This window comes from Cinclus cinclus, chromosome 10 (assembly GCF_963662255.1).
Source record: "Cinclus cinclus chromosome 10, bCinCin1.1, whole genome shotgun sequence".
NCBI classification, from domain to species: domain Eukaryota; kingdom Metazoa; phylum Chordata; class Aves; order Passeriformes; family Cinclidae; genus Cinclus; species Cinclus cinclus.
The window spans coordinates 8794949-8819020 of NC_085055.1; the positions used below are offsets into that span (position 1 = coordinate 8794949).

Sequence of the window (24072 nt, forward strand, 5' to 3'; positions counted from 1 at the left end):
ATCCCGGCAGCCACGCCCGCCGTCCGTCCCCCCGCCGCGCACCCCGTGCACGGTCACGAGGTGAGGGGGCTCGCCTGGCACCGGCACCGTTCTAGTCGCACACTCGCTCGGGGCCTGACACCGCTCTGGTCCCAAAGTCACCCAGGGACCGGCACCAGCGGCATCCGCACCCATTCGGTGCTTGGCACTTCTGGACCCGGCCTCACTCAGGACCTCCGCCCACCCAGAACTTGACGTTGCCGTGGCCTACACCCACCCGCGCTCCATCCAGCCTTGGCCACATCCGTGGCCGCACCCTCGTGCACCAGCAGCTTCCCAGGACCCGCATCTACCCAGGCTCTGCTCTCGTGTGGGACTTGCGCCCAATCCCGCACCCACCCCTCTCTCAGCCAGGAACTGCACCGAACCCACCTAGCACCTCACACCCACAGGGGGCACGGGCCCCATCCTGTACCCTGCAGGATGCAGCACCTTATCCCTACCCTGCATCCATCCCACTTTCACCCAGACACAGCCTCCCCTGTCCACCCAGCTGGGGCACAGCAAGGTCCAGACATCGTCAAGTTTTGGAAAGAGGGCAGGGCTTTCCTCTTCACTAAAAATACTCTTATGTGGCTTCCCTCCCTACCTCCCTGAATGCTTTTAACCACAATGTCAGCTCTGGAGCAGCACCAAATGATGGCAGAGCTCAGCTCATCTGGAAAGGCAGTTGAAAGTCTGGAGTTGCCAGCCAAGAGCCCCCAGGCGGGCAGTCTCAGCCAGGGACAGGCCAGGCTGGGCTAAAGGGGAGTTGCACACTCTGAGCATATGTGGCTGTGACAGGCGCACACACAGGGCACAGATGGATGCTGAAGTTTAGGAGCATCCATTGCACCCCACAACTCTGTGTTCATGCCCTGCCTCTTGGGGTCTGCACTATATACAGCCTCCATGGGCCACAGGCACACCCAAAAGGATGAAAGCCCAGCCCACACTCCCAGTGCAAGGAGAGGATGGCAGCACTAGTCTCCACATAGTTTATTTTCTTGATTCTTGGTAACAAAAACAAACTAGGCTTTTTCCCTCCCTCCCAAACCCCCTACCCACCCCCCAGCTTCCCCTTGGCTCAAACATCGTAGTTAGGGTTCTTGCGCAGGATAACAAAACCTTCCAGGATGGGTGTCACAGGCACATGCTCCTCAGTGGCCAGCTCTGCCCGTTCCCCATGTGCCAGCAGCACTGGTGTTGTGTGAGTTTGGAAGCCAGTGATGGTTTTGGGCTTGCCTGCCTGGCCCACCACATCCACAGCCTGTGAGAGAAGAGCGAGGTCAATGCCAGGGAAACAGGGACATCAGCACACCCTGTCCCCAGCCCTGGCTGCCCCTTACCTGTCCTACCCGAACCGACACGGGCAGAGGCCGCAGTTCCTCATCGAAGGTGACCAGCATGCGGGGCTGCATGGCAGCAACAAGGCCATAGAGAACATAGTGGGACTTGCCCAGGATAACTGGAGGGGAGACAGAAGCAAAGGAGCTGAGCAACGCCCACACTGTGGGGCAGAGAGGACTGGGGGGACAGAACCCACACTACTCACTGTTGCGCACATCCAGGAAGGACACGAGGACGGTCAGCAGCCCAGCCACAGCCACCTGGCTCATGAGCTGGCGATCACTGTGGTATGGGCATAGGGTGAGTGTCCCCTTGCCCAGATGAGTCAGGCCCTGGTGTGGCAGAGAAAGCACATGAACGAGCAACGGAGTAACCAGGGAGTCCCAGCCCTACCCTCAGGAGGGTGACAACCCCAGGACACCACTCCTCCCACACCCAGGGCAGGGACTTCCAAACTTCCCCTTCCACACACAAGCAGTGAGCACAGTATCATCACCTGGGCCAACCGCACCATGAAGAGGTTGTTGGGGTCCTTGGCGTGGTACTGGGCCAGCTGCCGCAGCATTGCTGCCAGCCGGGCATTGTTGGTACCTGCAGACAAGGAGGTACAAGCAGAGTAGTGTACAAGGCATGGGTTTCCCACCTTCCCCCTGAACAACCTCCTAACCAGGCTGTCCCCAGGCTTACCACTGCCCACCATGCCCATGGCAAAGATGGAGTTGTAGGAGACCTCAGGGTCAGCATCATGGGAGAACTTGCTGAGGGTATCGAGGATGTTGAGCCGGGGATTGGAGACTGAGATAAGAGCCAGGGCCAGGGGCACAGCACGGCGAAGGGTGGGCTCCCCATACCGCAGCTGCACAGAGGGGAGGTGGGTGTTAGACCCAGATCACCAAGCACAGCAAGGTCTACTGAGATGTGAGGCAATACTCAGTTCCTATGCCGAGGTCCCTTCCCGGCTCTGTGCTGTCCCCCTGGTGTCACTCACCAGGTGGCCAAACGTGCGCAGGCCCATCTCTGCACCAATCTCCTCACCCATGGCAATGAGTGCGATCCCCAACACCGCTACACCCTGCAGGGACACAGGCACTGAGCACCAGGAAGGGAGCACCCAGCCCAACACCCAAGTTCTTAAGCCTCTATGCCCACCCCAAGCCTAAGGGGACAGGGTGAGCAGGGAATCCTGCTGGGAGCTGTTTTCCCTCTGCTCTGACACCACAAGGGCCTTAGGGACCCCTCCAAAGCCAGTTCCTGCTCCAGGAACACAGATCTCAGCCCACATTTCCCCACCTGGTGAGCACCCATGTCAGCTGAGCTCTCTTTCTTCTCCTTCTCTTTCTTGTCCTTTTTGTCTTTGTCCTCCTCTTTCTCCTTGGAGTCAAAATGCTCACTACAGATGTGCAGGAGCTGTTGCACCTTCAAGACATTCCCTGAGCCTGTGGATAAAGTGGAGGGCCAGGATCAGCAGACAAAGGACCCTGGACCTGCTCCTGCCTTCCCCATCTCGACCAGCCCAACTCACCTGCATAAGCACAGATATCCACCAGCGTGTTGGCAAAGCTGCGGAATGGCTCCGACACCACCTCCAGCGCTGCCAAGATAGCCTCAATCGCCTCTCCCTTCCCTGTCAAGGAAAGCATAGTGGTTAAAGGATAGTGGTGGAGGGATACTCCCACCCCATCTCCCAACCCACAAGCCACTGGCACTGCCCAGCCTTACCCAAGTGGTTCAAGCCCAGGCCAAGTGGCAGCCACCGGGCATACGTGTCCTTCAGTTCTGTCTCTGATTTCTCCATGATGGTCTGGAGGATAGTCGAAGTGACATCCCCATTGCAGGAACCCACTGATATCATCCCACAGGCCAGGGCAGTCACGCCAGCCACCTAGTGATGAAGGAAAGAGCCATGTCATACAGAGGGACAGCTCAGAGTAAGCTGGCCTACAGCACTAGGTAGCCTTGGTTTCTATTTCCTGTGAAAATCTGGGCTACTGGGAGACCTGATGATTTCCTACCCTCCTAATTCTGCTGCAATCCCATTGTAGCAGCAGCTCAGATAAGGAAAATAAGGTCATGCTCTTCTGGCACAGCATAGTGCTGAGCAGGGACATGTAGCTTTGCTCTTGGAGCTCAAGCTGGCTGCAGGACAGCACCTGTATTCCCAGGAGCTGCAAGGCACTGGATGGGGAAGCAGGAATCACAGGCAAACCCTGCTTCACCCCCTACCTCCATGCTGGACTTGGAGTCTCCCATCACAGGCAGCAGCAAAGTCAGGACATCCTCACGGTTGGAGCCTGCATATGCCAGTCCCAGCCTGCAGAGATTCCAGAGGGTTGTGAGGGAGGAGCTACACCACTCTGTGCAGCACCAGGAGGCTGGGGCCAGGCCCTTACCCAAAAATGGCTCCAATCCTCATGGTGTTGCTGTTGTGGAGGACATAGTCGGACAGGAGGGCCAGGGCAGGGTCACACTCATTCTTCACTCCTGAGTTGACAATACCACAGGCTAGGAGGGCTCCAGACTGCAAGGCAGAAGCACCATCATATACTAGGCACCAACACACAAAGCCAATGACTGATGCGACCTCACACATCACACCCACTCCCCAGGATGGACAATTTGGTACCGAGTGGGCAATGCCACTCTGGATCAAGCTGAGCAATCCAAAGCTCATCGTTCTGTGACAAGGGAAGGCCCCCAAGGTGCTTCAGGCAGTCCCCAAGAGATCCACACCTTGCTGTGAGCTGCTCAAAAGCCTGGGACACAGGGCATCCACCCTTCTCTGTGCAGGAGCTGAGCTGCACAGGAGACCAAAGCAAGAACCATTCTCCATCCAGCAGCACACTCAGCTCACAGAGGACTGCCCCACACTGCCCCATACAGACACAGAGCCAGGATCTGTCACTGACCTTGATGTAATCCTCTGAGGAGTACAGGTATTTGTCAATCTGTGTGAGCCCCCCATCCACGTCCCACAGCAGGATTGTGCCCAGTGAGGCTGCAGCACTCAACATCCCTGTGGTTCCAGGGAAGAAAGGCCCACATCAGGGGCTTGCAGTAGCCAGGGACATAGGCCAGCTCAGCCACCCTTACCCAAAAAGGGACAGGATAGTAACCCCAGAGGCACCTCCAGCCCTGCTCAGCCACCTAACTCACCATGGTCCTTGTTCTTGTACAACCATTTGTTGCCATCATCTGTCAGCAGCTTGTCCTGTCCAAAGGCAGCATTCACAAAGCCATTCACAAAGGAGGAGGCCAAATTCATCCGGGCTGAGTCCACTTGGGAACCACTTCCCCCAAACCCTGTGGAACAATAACAATAGCAATAACAGAGTGAGGAAAGCAGCAACAGAAGCCCTGCCAGCCCTCCATGATGCAGCCATTCCATACCATAGGGGAATGAGGACCTGTCCCATCACCAGCAAGAAAGAGAAGCCTGAATCCACAGGTCAGAGACCATGGGCAGGCCATCTGCCCACCTCAGATACACATCTGACCACACAGGCTCAGAGGTGCTTGGCAGCCTCAAGAACTCCACACGAAAAAAGCCACAACACAAGCCCTTACGGTTATTTTCCAGGTGGGTTTTGTAAATATCATCCGGCACTTTAGGCTCCATGATGTCCAGCTGCAAAGACAAGGAAGTAGGGGGTTACCTCCTGGCCAGTACACCCTACAATGGCAACCTCTCCAGGTGGTATCTGTCCCAGATCATAGGGATGAGGGATTTCTTCTCAAATCTTGCCACAGGGCCTGGCAGCCAGGGCAGCCAAAGCTGGAGGTAGCCCAGGGTGCTTTTTCCAGCTAGGATGCTCACCTCTCTGGCTAAGGCCAGGAAATTGCTGTTGAGCTGGACATTGGACATGATCTCTGTTAAGTCCTCGTACTCCTCCACATCCTCATTCAGCTCCAGGAAAACCCCATGGCGGCCCAGCATAAAGGCCATCTGCTTCTGGACAACTCTGTGCAAACGGGAGGTGTTTCCTGAGTGCCCAGAACCCAACAAGCCCCAGCACAAACACAGGTTCACCAAGCAGCGCACCAGCCTGCCCTGCCCAGGCCATACAGACATGACCCACTCCCACCCATCCTCATTTCAGGGACAAGAGTCTCAATCCAAACCCCAGACACCTCTCGCAGTGGCAGATCCAACCTATCTCTGCCCAGATGAGGAGCCTTGCCCCACCAGGACGAGCAAAGGCTGCAGAGGGCAGGAAACATCTCTGCTTACACATCTTTGCAGGAAGTGAAGATGTCCTCCACCAGCTCCACATCGTTGAGCATCAGAGCCAGGCGCAGGGCTTCTGGGTAGCGATTGAATTTGCGGAAGATGCCCAGGGCACAGCGCAAGAGAGCCGAATTCTCGGGCTCCGGAACGTAGCTTACACAGCTTTAAGGAGGAGACAGACATGAGGATGACAACCACATCAGGCAACCTTGGCCCAACAGGGATCAGGCCCCATCCAGCACCTCAGCCTGCCAAGCCCCCTCACCTGGTCAGGTAGAGGCATACTTTGGAGTAGGCATTGTCATCAATGTATTTCTCCAGCATGTCCATCTGCTCTATCTCCATGAGCAGGTCACAGGCCTCATGCTCTGCATTGTGGGCCATGTTGTAGGGGACGATCTCCTTGACCAGGGTGAGGAGTGTGTCCCTCTGAGCCTTGTCAGCTTCATCAATCTCCTGCCACTCCTTGGCCACCTCTCCCGCCAAGTGCCTGCAGGAACAAAGGGGCATCACTGCTACAAAAACCAGTTTCACTGGGCCATAAGAACATGGAGCAGCTGCTCCCAGTTAGCCAGGGCTGTGTGCTGTTTATGGAGGCTCTGCATTCTGCAGAGCTTATGGGGGGCAAGGCCAGAGGAGGAACAGGGTTAAGGCCAGAGATTTGAGAGGTCACTGCAGCAAGACCTCTGCAGTTAGAAAACCACCATGAATAGAATATGAAGTGACACATGTGCAGGTGTGATAGGGGCAGCTGAACAAACGACCAGCTAGTCAAGACATATCCCAGACAGGCCAGAGCCAAAGCACTCCAGGAAATACCCCTGAGCCCTTATCATCCCCCAAGCTCTGGTCCCACTCAGGCTTACCTGACATATTCATGCCCCCAAGATGCCAGCTCCTCTTGGGAGCCCACCAGCCGGTACTTCAGACACTCACGCTCCCCACTCATGGTCATGGCCAGGACAGAAATGATGTCTGCTGCAAAGCGCTGCAGAAAGAGTGCAGAACTCCAGATACAGGCCAGGCACAGGGAACCAGGGGCAGTCAGGGACACAACACCCTTCCTGCACCTGCAATCCACCACAACTGGCAAAGGTACCATCCTGACATGTTATAATCCTCTGAAGCAAGTCACAGAGACTGCTGTTAGATCCCAGGGTCCAGAGGGCTCTGCAATTGCCTGCCCCAGCACTATCCCCTGAGTCACATGGGATGGTGGGGCCAAGAGTTTCTACCTTGTTCTCTCCTGGAGCCATGTTCTCATAAATCTCCTTCAGCTTGCCATAATGGGGCCGTAGGAACTTGAGCGGTTTGGGAACAGAGGTCATGGAGGTGGTGGAAGAGCGGATCTGCCTCCGCAGCTCCTCCAGGGCTGGGCGGTAAAGTGATGTGTCCTTCTCCTGCAGAGGGAAGCTGCCTGTCAGGGAGCAAGGGGCTAGTTCCTGAGCCATCACCTCACCAGCCCTCCTCTAACACAGCCATAGGTCTTAGCAGAACAGCCCCCTACTCTGGGCTGCCTCCTTCAGCCCAAGAGCTGGAGAAGGAGGGCACAGCAAGGCAGAAAGCCTCTCTCACACCAGGGACACAAAGGTCCTTCGGGCACAGGTCAGACAGGCAGCAAGGCTGGGAGACAGATCACAGCAGACAAGCAGAGGTCCCACCCCATTCAAGGTAAAATCCCCCCATCTCCATGGCACAAGGAACAGCCATAAGCAAGAGGCAGACAGATTCAAATCCTGGCCAGGACTCCTTACTGAAGTGAACAGCACAGTCTTACCCCTAGGCGCTCCACCAGCATCTCCAGCTCATCCTGCAGTTGTTTGTCCTCCTCGGACTGCGGAAACATGGAAGAAAGCAGAATTAAGGGTGCAGAGCACACTAAGCCTCTGTGACACAGGCAGGGGTGTCACCCCAAGCCACAGGGGTACCAGGACAAAGTGATGCATTCATTGCTCAGGGCACCATCCTGCCCCAGTGCTGCCAGGGTGGAGCAATGCTCACATTACTGGGGATACCCTCTCAAAGAAACCACCCATTCCCGGGGTTTGGGATGTACTTCCCCCATTACTCTGTGCTATGAAAACCCCACAGAGAGGGGCTCGTCAGGTCACAGCCCAACGGGGGTCACTCCACTTCACCCACAGGCTTTGTCTCCCAGCCCACAGGGACCCCCAGAGCCAAGGTCACCCCCGTGCTGGACAATGCGGAGATCCCTCCATAGTGCCTACTGTAACACACACGTTGGTTACACCACAGTTTCCCTCACCAACACTTCTCTGAGACACCCCGAGCCCCCCGCCCAGAAATGGGAACCCTCAATGGCGTCACGCGGGCTCCCCATGACGTCCCTGCGCCCCGCCGAAGGGAACCCCTGGCGCCGTCACGCGCCCCCGCTGGAGGGAGTCCCCGGAGGGATGCTGGCCGCTCTCGTGACGCGGGATGACGTCCCGTTCCCGGAGGGATGCCGGCCAACCCCGTGACGCGGGATGACGTCCCGCCCCGCCGGTGACGCGGGCCCGAACGGGCCGTGACTCAGCTGCGGCCGGCGGCGCGGCGGCACTCACCAACTCCTGCTCCTTCTCGGGCCCGGCGGGCGGGTCCCGGCGGTCCCGGCCCCAAGGCGGAGTGGGCTTCTCGTCGCCGCCCGACCCGGGGCCGCCCTGCACCCGGCTCTGCCCGCCGCCACCGCCCGCGTCCATGTTCGCCCGGCCGTGCTTCCGCCGTCCCGCGCCTGCGCAACGCCGTGACGGCAACGCCGCGCGCCGGGGGCGGGGCCGGGGGCGGGGCGGCCCCACGTGCGGGAGCATCGGCACCGGCACTGACACCGGTCCCAACAGTGACGGTGACACCGGCACTGACACCGATATTGACACGGACACTGACACGGGCACCGACACTGGCACCGGCGCTGGCACCAGCACTGACCCTGACACCGGTACCGGGACTGACCCTGACAACACCAGTATTGACACCGACACTTGGCACTGGCACTGATGCTGTCACCGGCGGCGGCACTGGCAGCTGGAGGCCCGGATCTCCACCACCACGGCACGGGCAACGCTGCCACCCGAGCTGGGCAAGTGTAGTAGCATTGCTGCCAGGCTTGCCGTGGACCCCACATGTCACAGACACCCGTGGGCACGCTGGTGCCCCACAGCTGTGTTCACACACACCCCTGCTGCTCACATGTGCCATGCTGTGTGCTTAGCTCCACAGTATGGGCAGGTGGAGCTGCCTCACCCTGTCCCTCCAGGCACCCCGAGGAGCACTTCAACCCCTGCGCAGCAGCACCACCGGCACCCAGTGGGTGACCTGCGGTGATGCCCTAGCCCAGACAGGTGGTCACACCACGGCTGGGAATTATCAAGGCGAGGTGCGAAGTTGCGCACAGCCACGGTCACCGCCAAGGTTCTGGCCACGGCTGTGCACCCCTGATTGCATGTGCTGTGGCATAGGCCTAAGGGTGACATCGGGGTGCCGTCATTTAGGTATCGGGGATGGGGCGTCAGTGTGTGTACCCACCTGTGCGGGTGCTGCACTGGAGGGTGTGCCCGGGTACCGGAGCACACCTGCGGCTGTGCACCATTACTACCCGCTGCCGGCGCCAGTGACCGGTGCCGTGCAGCGCTGGTGTGCCCCGCTGAGTGGCAGGAGCCGGTTCCTGTGTCCCTCTGTGCGTGTGCCAGTGCCCGTTGCGGGCAGGTGGGTGTGAGCCCGTGTTCTGCAGCCAGTGCCGGTTTGGGCGCCGGTCCGAGTGCCGGTGTCGGTGAGGGAGGCTGCGAGTGCCTTTGCGGTTCTTTGGAGGTGCAAGCGGCGGAGCCGGTGCAGAAACCAGTGCGGGTGCCGGCGCGGAGCTCCTCCCGTGCGCACGGCGGTCGCCCTGGTGGGGGAGCCAGGCCAAGTGGAGCTGAGCGGTGCGACCGGGCTGGGCACCGGGGTCCCCGCTCCAGCCCCTCCCGGGCCGCCAGCCCCCGTCGCCCCCTCTCGGTGCCTGAGGTCCGCGCGCCGCCAGTCTCAGCCCCTGCGGCTCCATCCCTCCGGCGCGGCCCCATCTCCACCCGGCTCCATCCCTGCCCAGACCCGGTGCCGGTCTTGGCGGCAGCGCGGCGCCCGGTGCGGGCCATGGCGGCGGCGGAGGCAGGCGGCGCTGCGGCGGCGGCGGGGGCCCGGCGCGGCCCGGGCGGGGAGCTGAGCTAGGCGGGAGGCGGCCCGGGATGGCCAGGATGAACGTGGCCCTACAGGAGCTTGGACACACCGTGAGTGCCCGGGGCAGCAGCGCGGCAGGAAAGGGGACAGGAGGAGGGGCACGGGGGGCACCAGCGAGGGGCTTGGCGAGGGGGACAGGAGGGGTTCGGGGCACAGGAGAGCCCGAGGGCTGGAGAACTCAAGGAGCTCGAATGGCTGCGGGGGCTTCGGGAACCAGAGGGAGGGAGGGAGGGAGGGCGGGGGGGACTGGTGGATTACGGGGGGCGACGAGAGCCTATGGGATGCAGGGGCTGCGTGGTGCCGGGGCTAAGGGAACTGAATGGCTAGAGGGTCCCTGCCCCCATGGTGTAGGAAGAAGGACCCCCTCCAAAACACTGTCTGGGGTTGAACAGAGGGAACTGGGGTAGTTCAGACATGGCCCCACAAACCTTACTCCACCGAGGCATAAAATGTGCAGTAATGCTGCTCCTAGGGTGACCACCAACACAGCACCTCTGGAGGGGGCAGGGGGCCCTGTCTCCACGGGTTTCAGCCCTACAGAGGGGGTAGGAGGAGCCCCAGAAATAGGCTCCTGCCTTGAGGATGCCACAGAAGATGCTGGAGAGGGGGTGCTAGGTATTGCCCAGGATGAGGACCACCCAGGAGGGGAAAGGGGCATGTTGAGGGGAACTGGGGTGGTGGAGGGGCCAGGCTGGCCAAGCTCCTACAGGATGCTGAGCAATCCCTCCTAATACCAGCATCTTCCAGACTCGGTGGGGGGCTCCTGCCAACTGTCAATCCCATCCTCCTGCTGCAGCCCTTGGTGATACCCCCTCCCCATCTCAGCAATGGGACAGTGGGCAGAGCTGGGCATGAGGCAGTCTCCTTGCTTTCCCCCCTGCCCATCATCCATCCCACCCCAGGTCCCTCCCGGCCGTGAAGGCTGGGCATTCACTTTAATGTGCAGCACAGACTGGAGGGTGAGCTGCAACCCACCCAGGCGTTAACTCTGAAGCCTAAGCATAGCTCACAACCAGCAGCATTGCTGATTCTCTTCCACCAAAACCTCCAGCATTTTCTTCCACCTTATCCCCCCCTCCAATGCTGCTGGCTCAACTCCACCACCTCCCTCTTGGCTGAGTCCTCAGCAGCCCTCACGGCTGGATCTGTGCAAGCTGCCTTGCGAGGCCAGGAGTAAGGGGGACCCTGCCCTGCTGGCTGATACACACTGCACTGCCCCTTCTCTCCTTGCACATTCTGTCCTGCATCCTGGTCACCCCTGGTGCCAGGATGGGGATGGAAGCACTTCCAGATGTTTAAGACCGGTGAACATCTGCATGGAAAGTTCCAGTCAGGGGAGGAGGGGTGAGACAGCAGTATTAGGAAACCGTTGCTTGGTGACGGGGACCATGTCTCCGCGGCGATGTGTCACCTGTCGGCAGGGCTGATGCCATGGCTATGCAGAGGGATGCTCCGGTGACGGCTCCCAAGCCCCTCATTAGCGGTTCTCCCCGTGCTCTCCGGGGCCACACAGGGCTGGAAATAACCTTTAGGGGAAGCCCAAGCACACTGAGGGGGGTCAGGGGCTGCCTCAGCTCCACTGCATACTCACTGAGCAGGCACTGGGCCCTGCCATAAGAGCCAGAGGGTGTGGCAGGGTGGGGAACAGCTACCCCCACGCCCCTGTCCCAGCCCGCTCCCTCCCTCAGCAGATGCCCAACTACAAGCGTGCCACGCTGCAGGACGAGGAGGGGCCGGAGCCAGCGGGGGATGGCAGCGCCTCTCCCGACAGTGTGGAGGTGAGGTCTGGCCCGGCTCCTCGATCTTTCCCCTCTCCTTCCTCCCTAGCTCCCGTTCTCACCCTCTGGAGCCTGCCTGCAACCAAGTGGGCAGTGGGAGCAGGGTTGGGAGCCGAGCCAGACCTGGCTGTCCCCAGGGATGTGCTGGGAGTCAGCCAAAATGCGGCACAGACTGTGTGCCTGGACGACGGTCCTTCCTTGTGGCTTGTGGGGGGGAGCTGCCAGCACCCACCACCGGCTTGCCAGGGCTGGTGGAGAGGGATGCCCTGGTCCCCACCTCCTCATGCGGCCACGCCAGGCACTGAGGAGCAGCGGGGAAGGAAGGGGGGGCAGTGATGTTCGGCCCCCCACGGTGCGATGGCAGGTCCTGCTCCTGCCCAGGTGGGGTTTCGGAAGGGGCCGGGGACACTGCTGAGCCGCCTGGCCTCGCACAGCCAGCTGGAGCTGGTGCTCTGCGCCATCGCCGTCTCCTTGGCCCTGCTGCTCAGCGTCGCCGTCGTCACTCTGGCCATTCAGTACCACAGAGGTAGGGAGACTTGGCAGTGGCGTCCCCACACCTGGGAGGACATGGGAGAATGAGGAGTGATGGGTCAGCCCAGGGTGCCTGCTCCAGGTGCTCTTCCCATCTTGGGGTACAGACAGGGCTTGGCCCCGCTCCGTGCCTCGGTTTCCCCCAGTACACTCGCCCAGCCCCAGGCATGCCTTCCCTGCCAGATCCCTCTCACAGCACGTGCCTGACGGATGCCTGTGTCCGGGTGGCCAGCAAGATCCTGGAGGCCCTGGATACAGAGATGGACCCATGCCAGGACTTCTACCAGTACTCGTGCGGGGGCTGGATTAAGAGGAACCCACTGCCCAACGGGCGCTCCAAGTGGAGCACCTTCAACAGCATCTGGGACCAGAATCAGGCCATCATGAAGCATCTCCTAGGTGGGCACCAAGGGGTCACAGACACTGAGGGGTTGACCCCTGTGTCACTGGGGCTGACCCACAGCGTCCCGCAGAAAACACCACCTTCAACTCCAGCAGTGAGGCAGAGCGGAAGACACAGCGTTACTACCTGTCTTGCCTCAAGGAGCAGAGGATAGAGGAGCTGGGCTCCCAGCCCCTTATGGAGCTCATCGACAAGGTGGGCAGACACCCACACGTGAGCTGAGCTGTCAGGGCTCAGCCCAGAACACCTCCTGCTTAGGTCTTCACATAACTGGGGAGGGAGTAGACCTTAGGGATTGCACCCCATCCCTCCTTGAGGTTCCGGGTCTGTCTGCTGGCAGATTGGGGGATGGAACATCACTGGCTCCTGGAACCAAACCAGCTTCATGGAGGTACTCAAGAGTGTGTCAGGCACATACCGGGCAACCCCTTTCTTCACGGTGTATGTGGGTGCAGACTCCAAGAGCTCCAACAGCAACATTATTCAGGTTGGCACCTTGGCCCCCAGGGGTGACAGACACCAGGGGATACCTGAATGTCTATGCTGCCCCTCTCTCCCCCCAGGTGGACCAGTCAGGGCTTTTCCTCCCATCCCGGGATTACTATCTGAACAAGACTGCCAACGAGAGGGTGAGGCTGGGTGTGCTGGGCATGCTGCCAACAGCAATCAGGGGAAATCCGTGGCAATGGGGTTCAAGCAGCACTGGGACACAACTGGCATCTCCATCCTGCCTGTTGAGTGCCCACCCCAGGGAGGTGGGATGAGCTGTGGTTGCCACTGAGGCAGGGCTTGGGGTTCCACAGGTTCTGGCAGCGTACCTGGACTACATGGTGGAGCTGGGCACACTGCTGGGGGGCACCCCAGAGCCCACCCGCCTCCAAATGCAGCAGGTGCTGGACTTTGAAACCCAGCTGGCAAACATCACTGTGCCCCAGGCTGAGCGGCGAGATGATGAGAAGATCTATCACAAGATGAGCGTCGCTGAACTGCAGGTGGGCATGGCCCAGAGCAGCCTGGGGAGACCCTTCTGGGATATATGGGGAGTTGTCCCGAGTGCACCAAGGGGTCCGTGCCCATTGCTGTCCTCACTCTGGGACACCCTGGGCAGCCCTATCTGCTGTGGAACATGCCCTGGGTTTTGAAGAGTAGTGCCCACCCCCCCGGTTTTTACCACCTGGGGGATGCTGCCACTTCATATTGTGGGGTACAGGGGTCCCCTCCTTGTCCTGCAGCATTAAGAGCAGCAGGAGGGGTGCAGAGAAGGATCCAGAGTGGTGAGGGACTTTGGGTCCTTCCCAGAAAACACAGTTCCTGTCCCAGGAGATCCCCTCCATGCTAAGTAGGATGCGGCAGATCCATGCCAAGCCCCTGGTGCCACATTCCTGTGTCCCCTCCAGCTGCTGGCCCCTGCCATTGACTGGCTGGATTACCTGTCCTATGCCCTGGCCCCACTGGAGCTGGCAGACACGGAGCCTGTGGTGGTGTATGGGGACACCTACCTCCAGCTGGTCTCTGACCTCATCAATGACACTGACAGGAGGTGAGGTTCCTTCATATCCCTGGCTGTGTCCCCCATGGCAGGGGCACATTTTAGGCTGGCATCTGGAAGTCATACACCTTCGTAAGCTGCAGCATCTCTCTGCCCCTGCAGCATCCTGAATAACTACCTGATTTGGAACCTGGTGCAGAAGACAGCCTCCAGCCTGGACCAGCGCTTTGAGACAGCCCAGGAGAGGCTGCTAGAGACACTCTATGGCACCAGAAAGGTAACAGTGGGCCCTGGGATCAGACCCCTCTGCCCTCAGCCTGGAAGCATCCAGGACCTCATCTGTCCTTCAGATGCCCTTGAGATGCTAAGACTTGGATGCTTCAGCAGGAACCCAGGGATTATCTTTGGGATGGGTGTTTTGCTGCTCCTTTGATGAGGAGGCAGAGCCAGGCTGGGTGAAGGCAGGGGAGCAGAGGAGTGGGCTGAGGATCTCAGGGACACTCATCTCACTCCCACAGTCCTGCACGCCCCGGTGGCAAACCTGCATCTCCAACACGGATGACACACTGGGCTTTGCACTGGGCTCCCTCTTCGTCAAAGCCACCTTTGACCGGGACAGCAAGGCCATCGTGAGAATATTTCTGTTCTCATCCCCTCCCCATCACCACCCATGGGAATCCTGATTCCACCCAAGCCCCAGGGCTGGAAGGCAGTGAACTGGGAAATGGGACCCCCAGCCCTGGGGAGGTTGTACCCTGTCCACCCTGTCCCCACCAAGACATTGTGGGGGGTAGGGGGCCTTCATTCCCTCCCCTCCCCAGGCTGAGGAGATGATCAGCGAGATCCGTGCAGCCTTTGAGGTGTCCCTGGACCAGCTGGACTGGATGGACGAGAAGACCAGGCAGGCTGCAAAGGAGAAGGTGGCCCCAGGGAAGGAAGTGGATGGGAAACCTCACCCTATCCATATAAGCCTCCCTATCTCACTGCTGGGGCCTCTCATCATGCAGGCGGATGCCATCTACGACATGATTGGCTTCCCTGACTTCATTCTGGACAACAAGGAGCTGGACGATGTCTATGATGGGGTAGGGGGCATCTGGCTTTTGGGAAGTGGCTTGGTCATGCCAAGCTCTGTGGGGCTCCATTGGGTAGCAATGTCCCTACTTGTCACATTACGCAAAGCCACCCAGTACTGAGTTCATCCTGGCCAGGGTGTGGGGAACCACTCCCAGGGACCTGTCCTCATCCCTCCTCTTCCTCACCAGTATGAGGTCTCTGAGGACTCCTTCTTCCAAAACATGCTCAACTTCTACAACTTCTCTGCCAAAGTGATGGCGGACCAGCTCCGGAAACCCCCCAACCGTGACCAGTAAGGGGTGGGATCTGGGGGGGAAGGAGGGGAGGATGTGATCCTGGGTGCCTGGATGGCACTGGTTCAGTGGGGAGGAGGTCACCCTCATGGGGTAGCAATAGCACTGTAGGTCACTTGTGGCAGCACGGGTCACATGTGGTATCTGTAGCTTACCCCCAGGTAAGGTTCTTGATAACAGGGTGGGGGCAAAAGTATCAGCCTTGGGCAGGACCCTGTGGTGGGCAATGGCACAGGAGGGTGCTGGGGCTGGGGTGAGAGGGACACACCCCTGCCTGTCCCGTGTCCCACCTCCCTGCCCCAGGTGGAGCATGACCCCACAGACTGTCAATGCCTATTACTTGCCCACAAAGAATGGGATCGTCTTTCCTGCTGGCATCCTCCAGGCTCCTTTCTACGCCCGTAACCACCCCAAGTGAGTTTGGCATGGGGGTCACTTCCTGGAGGCATGGGTGGGATCAGGGCCTGCATGCCACAGAGCCCCCCCTGACAGTCACAACTAAAAGCCCTGAAGGGCTTGGGTTTCCCTCAAGGCTTTGCATCCTGCAGTCAAAACAGCCTGAGTCCTGTTAGGGCAACCAGTGTCCCCAACAGGAGTGACTCCCAGCTGGGTCCCAGCTGGAGCAGAGTTTCACTGGGTGCCCAGACAGAGATGGAGTAGGCTCTAACAGCATCATTAACATATTCTGTACTTACCTGGTTCTTTCCCATGGCCCCACAGAGCCCTTAATTTTGGTGGCATTGGCGTGGTGATGGGGCATGAGCTGACCCATGCATTTGATGACCAAGGTGAGAGCCTGCAGGCAGTGCTGGCCCTGACCCCTGTCACCATCCTGTCCCCCCCCCCAGTCCCCGCCCATGGCATGGAGAAGAGGTGCCCTGGGTGCACAGGGGTCCCGCTTTGCCATCCATTGCATCATGTGTGCTCGTGCCCCCCTGGCCACCCCCTTCTATCGTCCTGTCTCCCCAGGTGGCACCTGCCGATATCTCCCCCCGGCTTCTCTGTGCAGCTTTCGCTCCATCCGCTTGGTGAGGACACAGTGTATGCAGCCCCAGCCCCCTTCTCATCCTCCTCCCTCCACGGTGTGGGATGGGTCCCTCTCACATCCACTCTGCTTTGCGCCTTCACCACAGCCCCGGAGCTGACATGGGGTCAATGAGGGGATTTGGGGTCACAGATCTGGGCTGGGATAGCAAGAAAGCACTGGGGGATGCCTGGGGACCCAAGTGCATGGCTGAGCCCCAGGCAGAGCCTGCCCACAGCAGGGGCTGGGGGACACCTTCCCCCCCTGGGCGTGGACCCAAGGTACCAGGTCCCCCTGGCATCCTCCGGTGCCCATTCCCCCCCACACCCCATTCTGCTTCGGGAACCCCTGCAGCAGAGGGGCTGCGGGTGGATGGCTTCCCCTGGTCCCACCCCAACCCACGGCTCGGTCCTGCAGGACGGGAGTATGACAAAGAGGGAAACCTGCGGCCATGGTGGCAGAACACCTCCCTGGAGGCCTTCAAGAATAGGACGGCGTGCATGACGGAGCAGTACGGCCGCTACACCGTCCACAGCGAGAAGGTCAATGGGCGGCAGACACTGGGCGAGAACATCGCTGATAACGGCGGGCTCAAGGCAGCCTACAATGTGAGTGCCACCATCCGGAGGGGACGCGGACCCCCGTTCCTGTCTGTCCCTTCCCGGAGCTTCAGGCCAACTCTCCCGCAGGCTTACAAGTCCTGGCTGCAGAAGAACGGGGAGGAGAAGCGCCTGCCAGCCCTGGGGCTTACCAACCACCAGCTCTTCTTCGTGGGCTTTGCGCAGGTAGGGCGGAGCGAGATGATGGGCTTCCCGTCCCTCTCTGGCTCCTTGGAGCCACCTTAAAGCTCCCCATCCCGCACCGGGGGTGCTCTGTCCCCATCCCTGAGGTTGCTCCCGCTCCCTCAGGTGTGGTGCTCCGTCCGGACGCCCGAGAGCTCCCACGAAGGGCTGGTGACCGACCCCCACAGCCCGGACAAGTACCGTGTCATCGGCACCCTCAGCAACTCCCGGGACTTTGTCGAACACTTCGGCTGCCCCCTGGGCTCCCCCATGAACCCCGGCAAGCACTGTGAGGTGTGGTAGGGACGGGGAGGGTGCTGGGGACAGAGGAGATGATGCCCTGCTGTGCCCTCCCTCCCCAGACCTCAGTGGCAGCCGGAGCTGGCTACGGGCAGAGAGCAGTCCCCCTCCTGTGCTCACACTGCACACCCCACCTCTGCACCCTCCCCGGCACACACGGCCCCACACAAGGCACCCACCGCAGCCCCATCCACAGCTTGGGGCTGGACACGGCCGGCAGAGAGGCTGTAGCACCCCAAAAACGCAGCTCTGCCCCTCAACTCTGATGTGCTTGAGTCGGGCACAGCTCAGTGTCCCCTGCGCTGCGTTCACCCCTCAGGCGGGCAGGTCATTGGGGTCCCAGGGAAAGCACTAGAGCCAAGATCCCCCTGCTCTCGCTCCCCAACCTGCCGGAGATGGAGGCCGGGGGCCACCCGGCTCCGCGCTTCCCTTGTCCCCCCCCCACTCCAGCTTGGCTTCCCCATCCACCTCTGCTGGGACCAGCGGGCGGCAGCGGGGACTCTGGTGCCTTCAGTTGTGGGTGGCTGTCGCCGAGTTTATTTAACGATTAAAAGCAGTTTCCACTTACTCCAGCAGCTCCGGGTCCTCGACGGTATCGGGGTGGGGGGAAAGGTGGGATCTGGACCGCTGAGGTGGTGGGGGTGACTCCAAGGCTGGGAACGCGTGGGAGGTGAGACATCCCGAGGGAGGGGAGCGGGGGATGAGATGTGTGGATGGACATTCCATGAATGAGGGAAGCAGAGGTGTGGGGAAGAACACAGCAAGGCTGGTGGGGACGAGCCAAAGCCACGGCAGTCCCCGGTAAAGTCCAGCCCGGGGGTCTAGCTGCCTTCAGCCCGAGTGATCCCAGCTTGCCCCAAGCCTCCACTCCGAGCTTCCCGGGCCCGCCCCGGCCGGTTCCGTCCCGCACAGCGCGGCCCCAGCCTCATCCCGGGGCGTCCCGAACTCCCCGGTACCGGGACCCCGCGGGACTCCCCGGGCAAACGCTGCTGGGAGTCGTGGTTCTGCCCGTGGACGACGCAGGGCATGACAGGAACTGTAGTTCAGCATGAAGGATGCTGGGAGGAGTAGTTCGGTCACGGCAGGCCAGCCGACTCACCACGAAGGCTGGACTACATTTCCCAGCAGGAAGCGCGGTTGGGCCAGGGTCCGGGCCTGGGCGCCTCGGGGGTACGGGGCCATCGGGGCCGGGCGCGGCGGCGGGGCCGAGCCGGGACCAAGCCGGGGGTTGGGCCGGGAGAGATCGCGGGGCCGGACCTGGGTGGGAGCCTGGGCCAGGCACCGGGCTGGTTCACGGGTGCTAGGCCTCGGCCCGATCCCGGATGCGGGACTGGGCCCCGGCTGGGCCCGGGATGCAGGGTCAAGAAGGGTGCTGGGCACCTGTGGGTGCTGGAGGTGAACTATCCCCGCTGGGGCCGTGGGCAGGCTTGGTCCTGGGGCGGCAGAGTGTGGGGACAGGGGCCGAGGAGCATCCCTGCCTTGGGGTCACGGGCAATGAGACAGCGCCGCCTTGGGGACAGGGGTCCAGGGACAACCCTCCTTTCAGAACAGGGGCAGTGGGATGTCCCTGTCATGGGTGACACGGCCTCGTTCCCCAGACAACGTGCTCACCTTGCAGGCGCTGTCGCCCAAGCCTGGCACCATGGACAAACTCATCACTCCGGGGGAGCTGCTGTGTCTGGGCTCCAGCCTTGCCTTCTCTGGTCTCTTCTACTACTTGTACAGGAGGAAGGCCAGAGTTGTGGCACGCATACAGGTAGCCCTGTCTCTCAGATGCTCTTTCCTGCCCACTGTCTCTTCCCCACTGCCCTCCACAATTTCATTTGGGTGTGCACACTGATGTCTGCAGCCTGTTCCATCCTCTGGTGACTTCATGACATGCAGAGCTGAGCAGGCCACATCCTGCCAGAGATCTCCACAGAGCCATTCTTGGCCTACTCACTGCCTGTCCCTTCCCATGCTCACACTCAGTCCATGCTCTTCCAGGAGGCCCCAAAGCTCCAGGTCGATGACAATTTGCCAGCCCTGGTGTCTACAGCTGAGGGGAGGTGCCTGCCTTACGTTGCCCTGGAAGGTAAGGACACCCTGCGGCCCTGCACGGGAGACAAGGCCCAGGATCCCCTCTTTTGGCATGACCTGTCCCTTGTCCTTAGGCATAGTGCTGCCAGCCCAAGCTGCACTGACCAGCCACTACCATGAGGGGCTGCAGGGCGTGATCCAAAAACTGCTGCTGAAGGAGCATCGGCTGATCTGGAACAGTTTGGTCCGAAGCTGGTGAGTGATGGGAAGGGACTGCAGGAGGAGGCTTGCAGCAGTGACTCCAGACCCCCATAGTCTGGGGTCACGTGAGAGGTAGAAGATAACTTGGTTAAAGACTTTAGTCCTTATGCTTAGCTCAGCACCAAGAGCTCAGAGTTTCTCTGTGTTGTGACCAGCAGAAACAGAGCAGTGATCATCCCCTTGTACTCAGTACTGTTGAGGCCACACCTTGAGTCCTCTGTCCAGTTCTGGGTCCCTCAACTCAGAAAGGCCATTGAGCTGCTGGAGCAAGTCCGGAGAAGGGCAGCAGAGCTGGTGAAGAGCTGGAGCACATATGTGATGAAGAGCAGCTGAGGGAGCTGGGGATGTTTAGCCTGGAGGAGACTTTGGGGTGGCCTTATCACTCTCTACAGCTCCCTGAAAAGAGGTTGTAGCCAGGTGGGGATCAGCCTCTTCTCCCAGGCAACCAGTGACAAGACAAGAGGAAATGGCCTGTAGCTGTGCCAGGGGAGGTTTCCGTTAGAGACTAGGAAGAACTTCGCACAGAGGATGATTAGACATTGGAATGAACTGTACAGGGAGCATGAGGCTCCCCCACCAGGGAGGAAGTGGAGTTGACATCCTTTGAGGATCATCCTTTAAGGAAAGACTGGACATGGCATTCAGTGCCATGGTCTAGTTTACAGGCTGATACTCAGTCATAGGTTGAACATGATGATCTCAGAGGTCAACCTAACCAATTCTGTGATTCTCCACACCCCAACCCTCTCCACTTGCAGGAGCGAGAGCGAGCGGGTGCTCTCAGAGCAGATCTACACTGTCCCCTTCCTGCTGGCCTCACCAGGTCCTGAGGCAGTGACACAGGTGAGTGTGGACAGCCCACTCCAAGCTGTCTGCCTGCCCCTGGAGATGGTGTATGAGCGGTTCCAGCAGCCAACCCATGGCCTCCGTGACCTGTTGGGCCAGTACCTGATCGGGGAGAAGTCCAAGGGCATCCTGGAGACGGAGGAGATGCTGCGGGTGGGGGCTGGGCTGACAGGCATCGGGGAGCTGTCCCTGTACCCCGATGGCTCCCTGCATCTCCAGCCGCCGGCCCAGGGAGGCGAGTTTTTCCTGTGCCTGGGGGACTGGCAGACGGTGGTGTCAGAGCTGGAGTCAGCCAGCGGGCTCTGGAAGGGGGCAGCGTGTCTGTTTGCGGCAGCGGGGCTGGCTGTCCTCCTGCACGCCCTGTGCCGTGCCTACCGCCGCTCCCGCCCCAAGCAGCAACAGGAGGACAAGGAGCTGGATGGGGAGGAGGCCGGGAACCAGGCACCCGAGGACTCCTGCGTGATCTGCCTGTCGCGGCCCCGCGAGTGTGTCCTTCTGGGCTGCGGCCACATCTGCTGCTGCTTCCGCTGCTTCCAAGCCTTACCCACCCGCCTCTGCCCCATCTGCCGGGGGCCCATTGACCGTGTGGTGCCCCTCTACCAGGTCTGAGAGCACCCAGGGGTGCCCAGGGAGGGGCAGCATGAACCGAGCCAAGCCTGGAGCCTGCAGAAATCTCAGCTGTCTCCTCATGTGCAGCTGTGAAATTCCTTTTGTGAGGGAGGGGTCTCGATATGCCCTTCAAACTGTTTTGGAGAGGGGGGATGTTACAACCTCCTCATCCTCCCCTTGTCTGCCAGGAGGACCCCCCGTAAACTTGAAGGCTTGGGAATAATCTACACAATGTCTGAGCTGAGGAGCTGAGACCCCCAACTCCACACTGGGGCACTACTTTGGCTGCCAGCTATTGAACTTGTGTCTTTCTGAGCCATGACCTCCTAAAAGCCGCGCAGGACTTCTCCCTTGTGGTTTTTTTCCAGTGTGTGGATTTATGGGGAGGATTATGAGGGCAAGACCAGGGCTGGGGGGACACAGCAGGCATAATGGAGTGGCAGAGACCCAAACCCTTACTGACCCACTGCAGTGATACAATTTGGTGCCATCTTTCTCCTGCCACTCCAAGCCATGTGCCTACAGCCACTGCCCAGACAATGCTGGGGATGCCCAGGGGCTGGCAGTGATGAGTCCCTTTGCCAGCTGCTCTATCACGAAGACAGGGGCTATGTCCCTCTGTCACTCTGCAGGAAGAACAGAGTGCCTTGTGTCCAACCCCACTGCACCCAGCTTTCCTGATCACCTCCCGGACAGGACCAGGTGTGGGAATGACTTGCAGTGGTGTGTGGAGTGATAAAGCCAAGGAGCTGAGCTTGGCCTCACCTCTTCCTTCGCGCCATTAAGCTGAGGGCTGGGTGGGTGCTGGAAACCAAGGCTCTCCTCTTGGAGGGGTAAGCACCAGTGCCTCCCCTCCTTCTTTATCCAAGGAGTTGGCCCAGGTTCACAATGGAGCCCAGGTGCATCTCCTCCAGAAGCAGCCCTGGATGGGGGGGGTGGCAGGACACACAGGACTGTTGCCAAGGTGATTGTGCTCCTCGGGTCTCCATAGCAACTGCTCCCCTGGACTGCTCCCCATCACTGCCTGGCTGCAGTTGCCCAGGCAACCCACAGGCTCTCCTGGCTTCTGCAGCTTTGGGGCACCCAGGGTTTGGGGGTGGAGGGACAGTGCTGGCAGGCCACTGTCAGCCGGGCAGCAGTGTTGGGACTGGAGGGGAATGATGTGCCCCCTCCCTAGGGCAGTGGCCAAAATTGCTGCCAGTCTGAGAGCTTGCTTGGGGCAAATGTACTTCGGCAGGGTTGCCCCCAGGACTCACAACTGGACGGGAGGCCCCAGAGGACCCAATAACGCCTCCTGAGAGCCACATGGGGGTCCCACATGGGGGAGTTCTCTTTCTCCATCCCCCCCCCCCCTCTTCCTCAGCCCAGCCTCTTCTGGGCTGCAGAGTGAGCAGTGGAGCCCAGATTCCCCCCCCCACCCCCCTCCCCAGCATCGGGCATTCCCCCCGCAGCAGGAGGGATTTCAGGAAGGAGATAAATACCAGATGGGAGAGGGCCGGGCTGCCAGGAACACACTCCCTGCATGCCAAAAGCTGCTGGCGCGAGTGGGTGCGTGGGCTGGGGAGGGCGGGGGGTGCCCCTGCTCCCGGAGACTGCTCACCTCGTTCCCCAGGGCCCAGCAGCCAGCTAAGGATGGGACAATTAGAGAGGGGTCTGCATCCCCCTCTCCCCTTTGCCTCCCAAAGGTGTCCAGGGCAGGAAACATATCCCTTGTGCTGACGACATGGAGGGAGACTGCCCCCACCGCCCCCCCGCTCCCCACCGCCCCCTTCCGCCGTGCTGGGGGCACAGCCTTACTCTAGCCCCACCCGGGTCTCTGCCACTCCCAGGAGGCCACCAGCCCAGCAGCGAGCGGGCTGCAGACCCAGCTGCCAGTCCCGTGTGGCATGGCTCCGGGCAGCAGCATGACTCACCCGCTCAGCTCACCACCAGCCGGAGCTCGCTGTGCCAAACCCGCAGCATGGACTGGCACAGGGACTGGCACAGGGGGCAGCCGGCTACGCTGCAGTGCCCACATCCCCAGACAAACCTGCTGTTTGCCTCCCACGGGTATTTGGTCGGGAGCAGGACAGTGGGGAGCTCACAGTGCCTGGGCTGAGCACTGCCCAGCCTCCCTCCCTATCACACAGGCTGTGCATCCTGACAGCTGCCTCCTTTCACCCACAGGGTGCCCCTGTGTGCCAACCCATGCCCATGGCCTCCACCCGCTCCCCCCAGGGCTGCCAGCCTGCTCCGCCTGCCTCCCTGTCTGTTGTCATGGTGACCAGATATGTGGTGACAGGCGAGGATGGAGCCTCACACCCCAGCAGGGCTGTTCCCCCAGCAGGGTTGGCTGCCCCCCCTTCCAGCTCTTCCCCTGTCACCCCCGGGTCTCAGCAGGGGACTCTCCGTGAAGCCCCTGCCCCAGGAAGTGTGCTGGGGGTGCTCAATCTGCTCAGATGCCAGAATCGCAGCTGTGTCCCAAGCAGCTCATGTGAGGAATGGGGAGAGTGCCATCCTCCTTCCATCTGCCCTGACAGAGCACCCCCTTGTCAAAGCCAGGCTGTGCATAGAGACAGACAAACTCATCTCAGTAATGACAACCTGCCTTTCTTCCTAGGGAGAGACACTGTCCCTCCAGGGCCAGCCTCATCTTCCCCCAGCAGCAGCTGCAGGAACAGCAGAAGATGAGCATGCCACTCTTGCACACTTGCACTGGGCTCACCCACAGCACAGCTGCCAAGTGGGACACCTGTCCCCCAACATCTCTGCAGTATGGTGACAGTGTTCACTACAACTGTTGTCACACAAGGCCATCCCCACTGCCTCTACCCAGCTCAGTGTGTGTCTCTGCTCCCCCAAAACACCTGGACCACAGCACA

General features: G+C 60.4%; 3 protein-coding genes across 9 annotated transcripts; 2 read left to right on the top strand and 1 right to left on the bottom strand.

Annotated features, from left to right (window-relative positions):
- Positions 1-1094: 1094 nt before the first annotated feature.
- PSMD2 (proteasome 26S subunit ubiquitin receptor, non-ATPase 2) lies at positions 1095-8296 on the bottom strand. Of its 3 annotated transcripts, XM_062499589.1 has the most exons (21): positions 8158-8296; positions 7371-7427; positions 6829-6993; positions 6460-6581; positions 5859-6083; positions 5597-5755; positions 5183-5327; positions 4933-4993; positions 4522-4668; positions 4275-4381; positions 3759-3886; positions 3592-3679; positions 3088-3250; positions 2891-2992; positions 2659-2804; positions 2357-2440; positions 2056-2224; positions 1865-1959; positions 1574-1700; positions 1368-1486; positions 1095-1288 (listed from the first exon to the last, which is right to left on the bottom strand). In XM_062499589.1, exons 1-21 carry the CDS (start codon positions 8290-8292, stop codon positions 1106-1108), a joined length of 2727 nt encoding a protein of 908 aa, XP_062355573.1. In that variant the 5' UTR covers positions 8293-8296; the 3' UTR covers positions 1095-1105. The 3 variants fall into 3 exon arrangements, with proteins under 3 accessions (XP_062355573.1, XP_062355574.1, XP_062355575.1); XM_062499590.1 differs by lacking the exon at positions 6829-6993; XM_062499591.1 differs by lacking the exon at positions 8158-8296 and having other exon boundaries at positions 6829-7010.
- Positions 8297-9807: 1511 nt separating this feature from the next.
- ECE2 (endothelin converting enzyme 2) lies at positions 9808-17479 on the top strand. 5 transcript variants are annotated; one of them, XM_062499593.1, is made up of 19 exons: positions 9808-9849; positions 11488-11577; positions 11959-12103; positions 12292-12507; positions 12582-12706; positions 12852-12998; positions 13075-13140; positions 13315-13503; positions 13909-14051; positions 14163-14277; positions 14519-14629; positions 14822-14920; positions 15008-15085; positions 15266-15369; positions 15674-15784; positions 16091-16158; positions 16812-17002; positions 17084-17179; positions 17303-17479. In XM_062499593.1, the coding sequence occupies exons 1-19, from the start codon at positions 9808-9810 to the stop codon at positions 17477-17479; spliced, it is 2313 nt and encodes a 770-aa protein (XP_062355577.1). The 5 variants fall into 5 exon arrangements, with proteins under 5 accessions (XP_062355577.1, XP_062355578.1, XP_062355576.1 ...); XM_062499594.1 differs by having other exon boundaries at positions 11491-11577; XM_062499592.1 differs by having other exon boundaries at positions 9817-9870; positions 11491-11577.
- A 1052-nt stretch (positions 17480-18531) lies between these two features.
- LOC134047935 (mitochondrial ubiquitin ligase activator of nfkb 1-A-like) lies at positions 18532-21211 on the top strand. The gene is made up of 5 exons (XM_062499416.1): positions 18532-18612; positions 19095-19232; positions 19463-19550; positions 19630-19750; positions 20515-21211. Exons 1-5 carry the CDS (start codon positions 18532-18534, stop codon positions 21209-21211), a joined length of 1125 nt encoding a protein of 374 aa, XP_062355400.1.
- Positions 21212-24072: the final 2861 nt, after the last annotated feature.

Excerpts from the sequence above, each read along its gene's own strand:
- ECE2 (XM_062499592.1), top strand. The coding sequence starts at position 9,817 with ATGAACGTGGCCCTACAGGAGCTTGGACACACCGTGAGTGCCCGGGGC. Across the intron at positions 9,871-11,490 it reads TGAGTGCCCGGGGCAGCAGC|ATGCCCAACTACAAGCGTGC; the intron begins GCGGCAGGAAAG and ends CTCCCTCAGCAG. Across the intron at positions 13,141-13,314 it reads ACAAGACTGCCAACGAGAGG|GTTCTGGCAGCGTACCTGGA; the intron begins GTGAGGCTGGGT and ends GGGGTTCCACAG.
- LOC134047935 (XM_062499416.1), top strand. The coding sequence starts at position 18,532 with ATGCTGGGAGGAGTAGTTCGGTCACGGCAGGCCAGCCGACTCACCACG. Across the intron at positions 18,613-19,094 it reads ATTTCCCAGCAGGAAGCGCG|GCGCTGTCGCCCAAGCCTGG; the intron begins GTTGGGCCAGGG and ends CTCACCTTGCAG. Across the intron at positions 19,551-19,629 it reads GCCTTACGTTGCCCTGGAAG|GCATAGTGCTGCCAGCCCAA; the intron begins GTAAGGACACCC and ends CCTTGTCCTTAG.
- PSMD2 (XM_062499589.1), bottom strand. The coding sequence starts at position 8,292 with ATGGACGCGGGCGGTGGCGGCGGGCAGAGCCGGGTGCAGGGCGGCCCC. Across the intron at positions 7,428-8,157 it reads CCGAGAAGGAGCAGGAGTTG|TCCGAGGAGGACAAACAACT; the intron begins GTGAGTGCCGCC and ends ATGTTTCCGCAG. Across the intron at positions 2,441-2,658 it reads CTGACATGGGTGCTCACCAG|GGTGTAGCGGTGTTGGGGAT; the intron begins GTGGGGAAATGT and ends GTGTCCCTGCAG.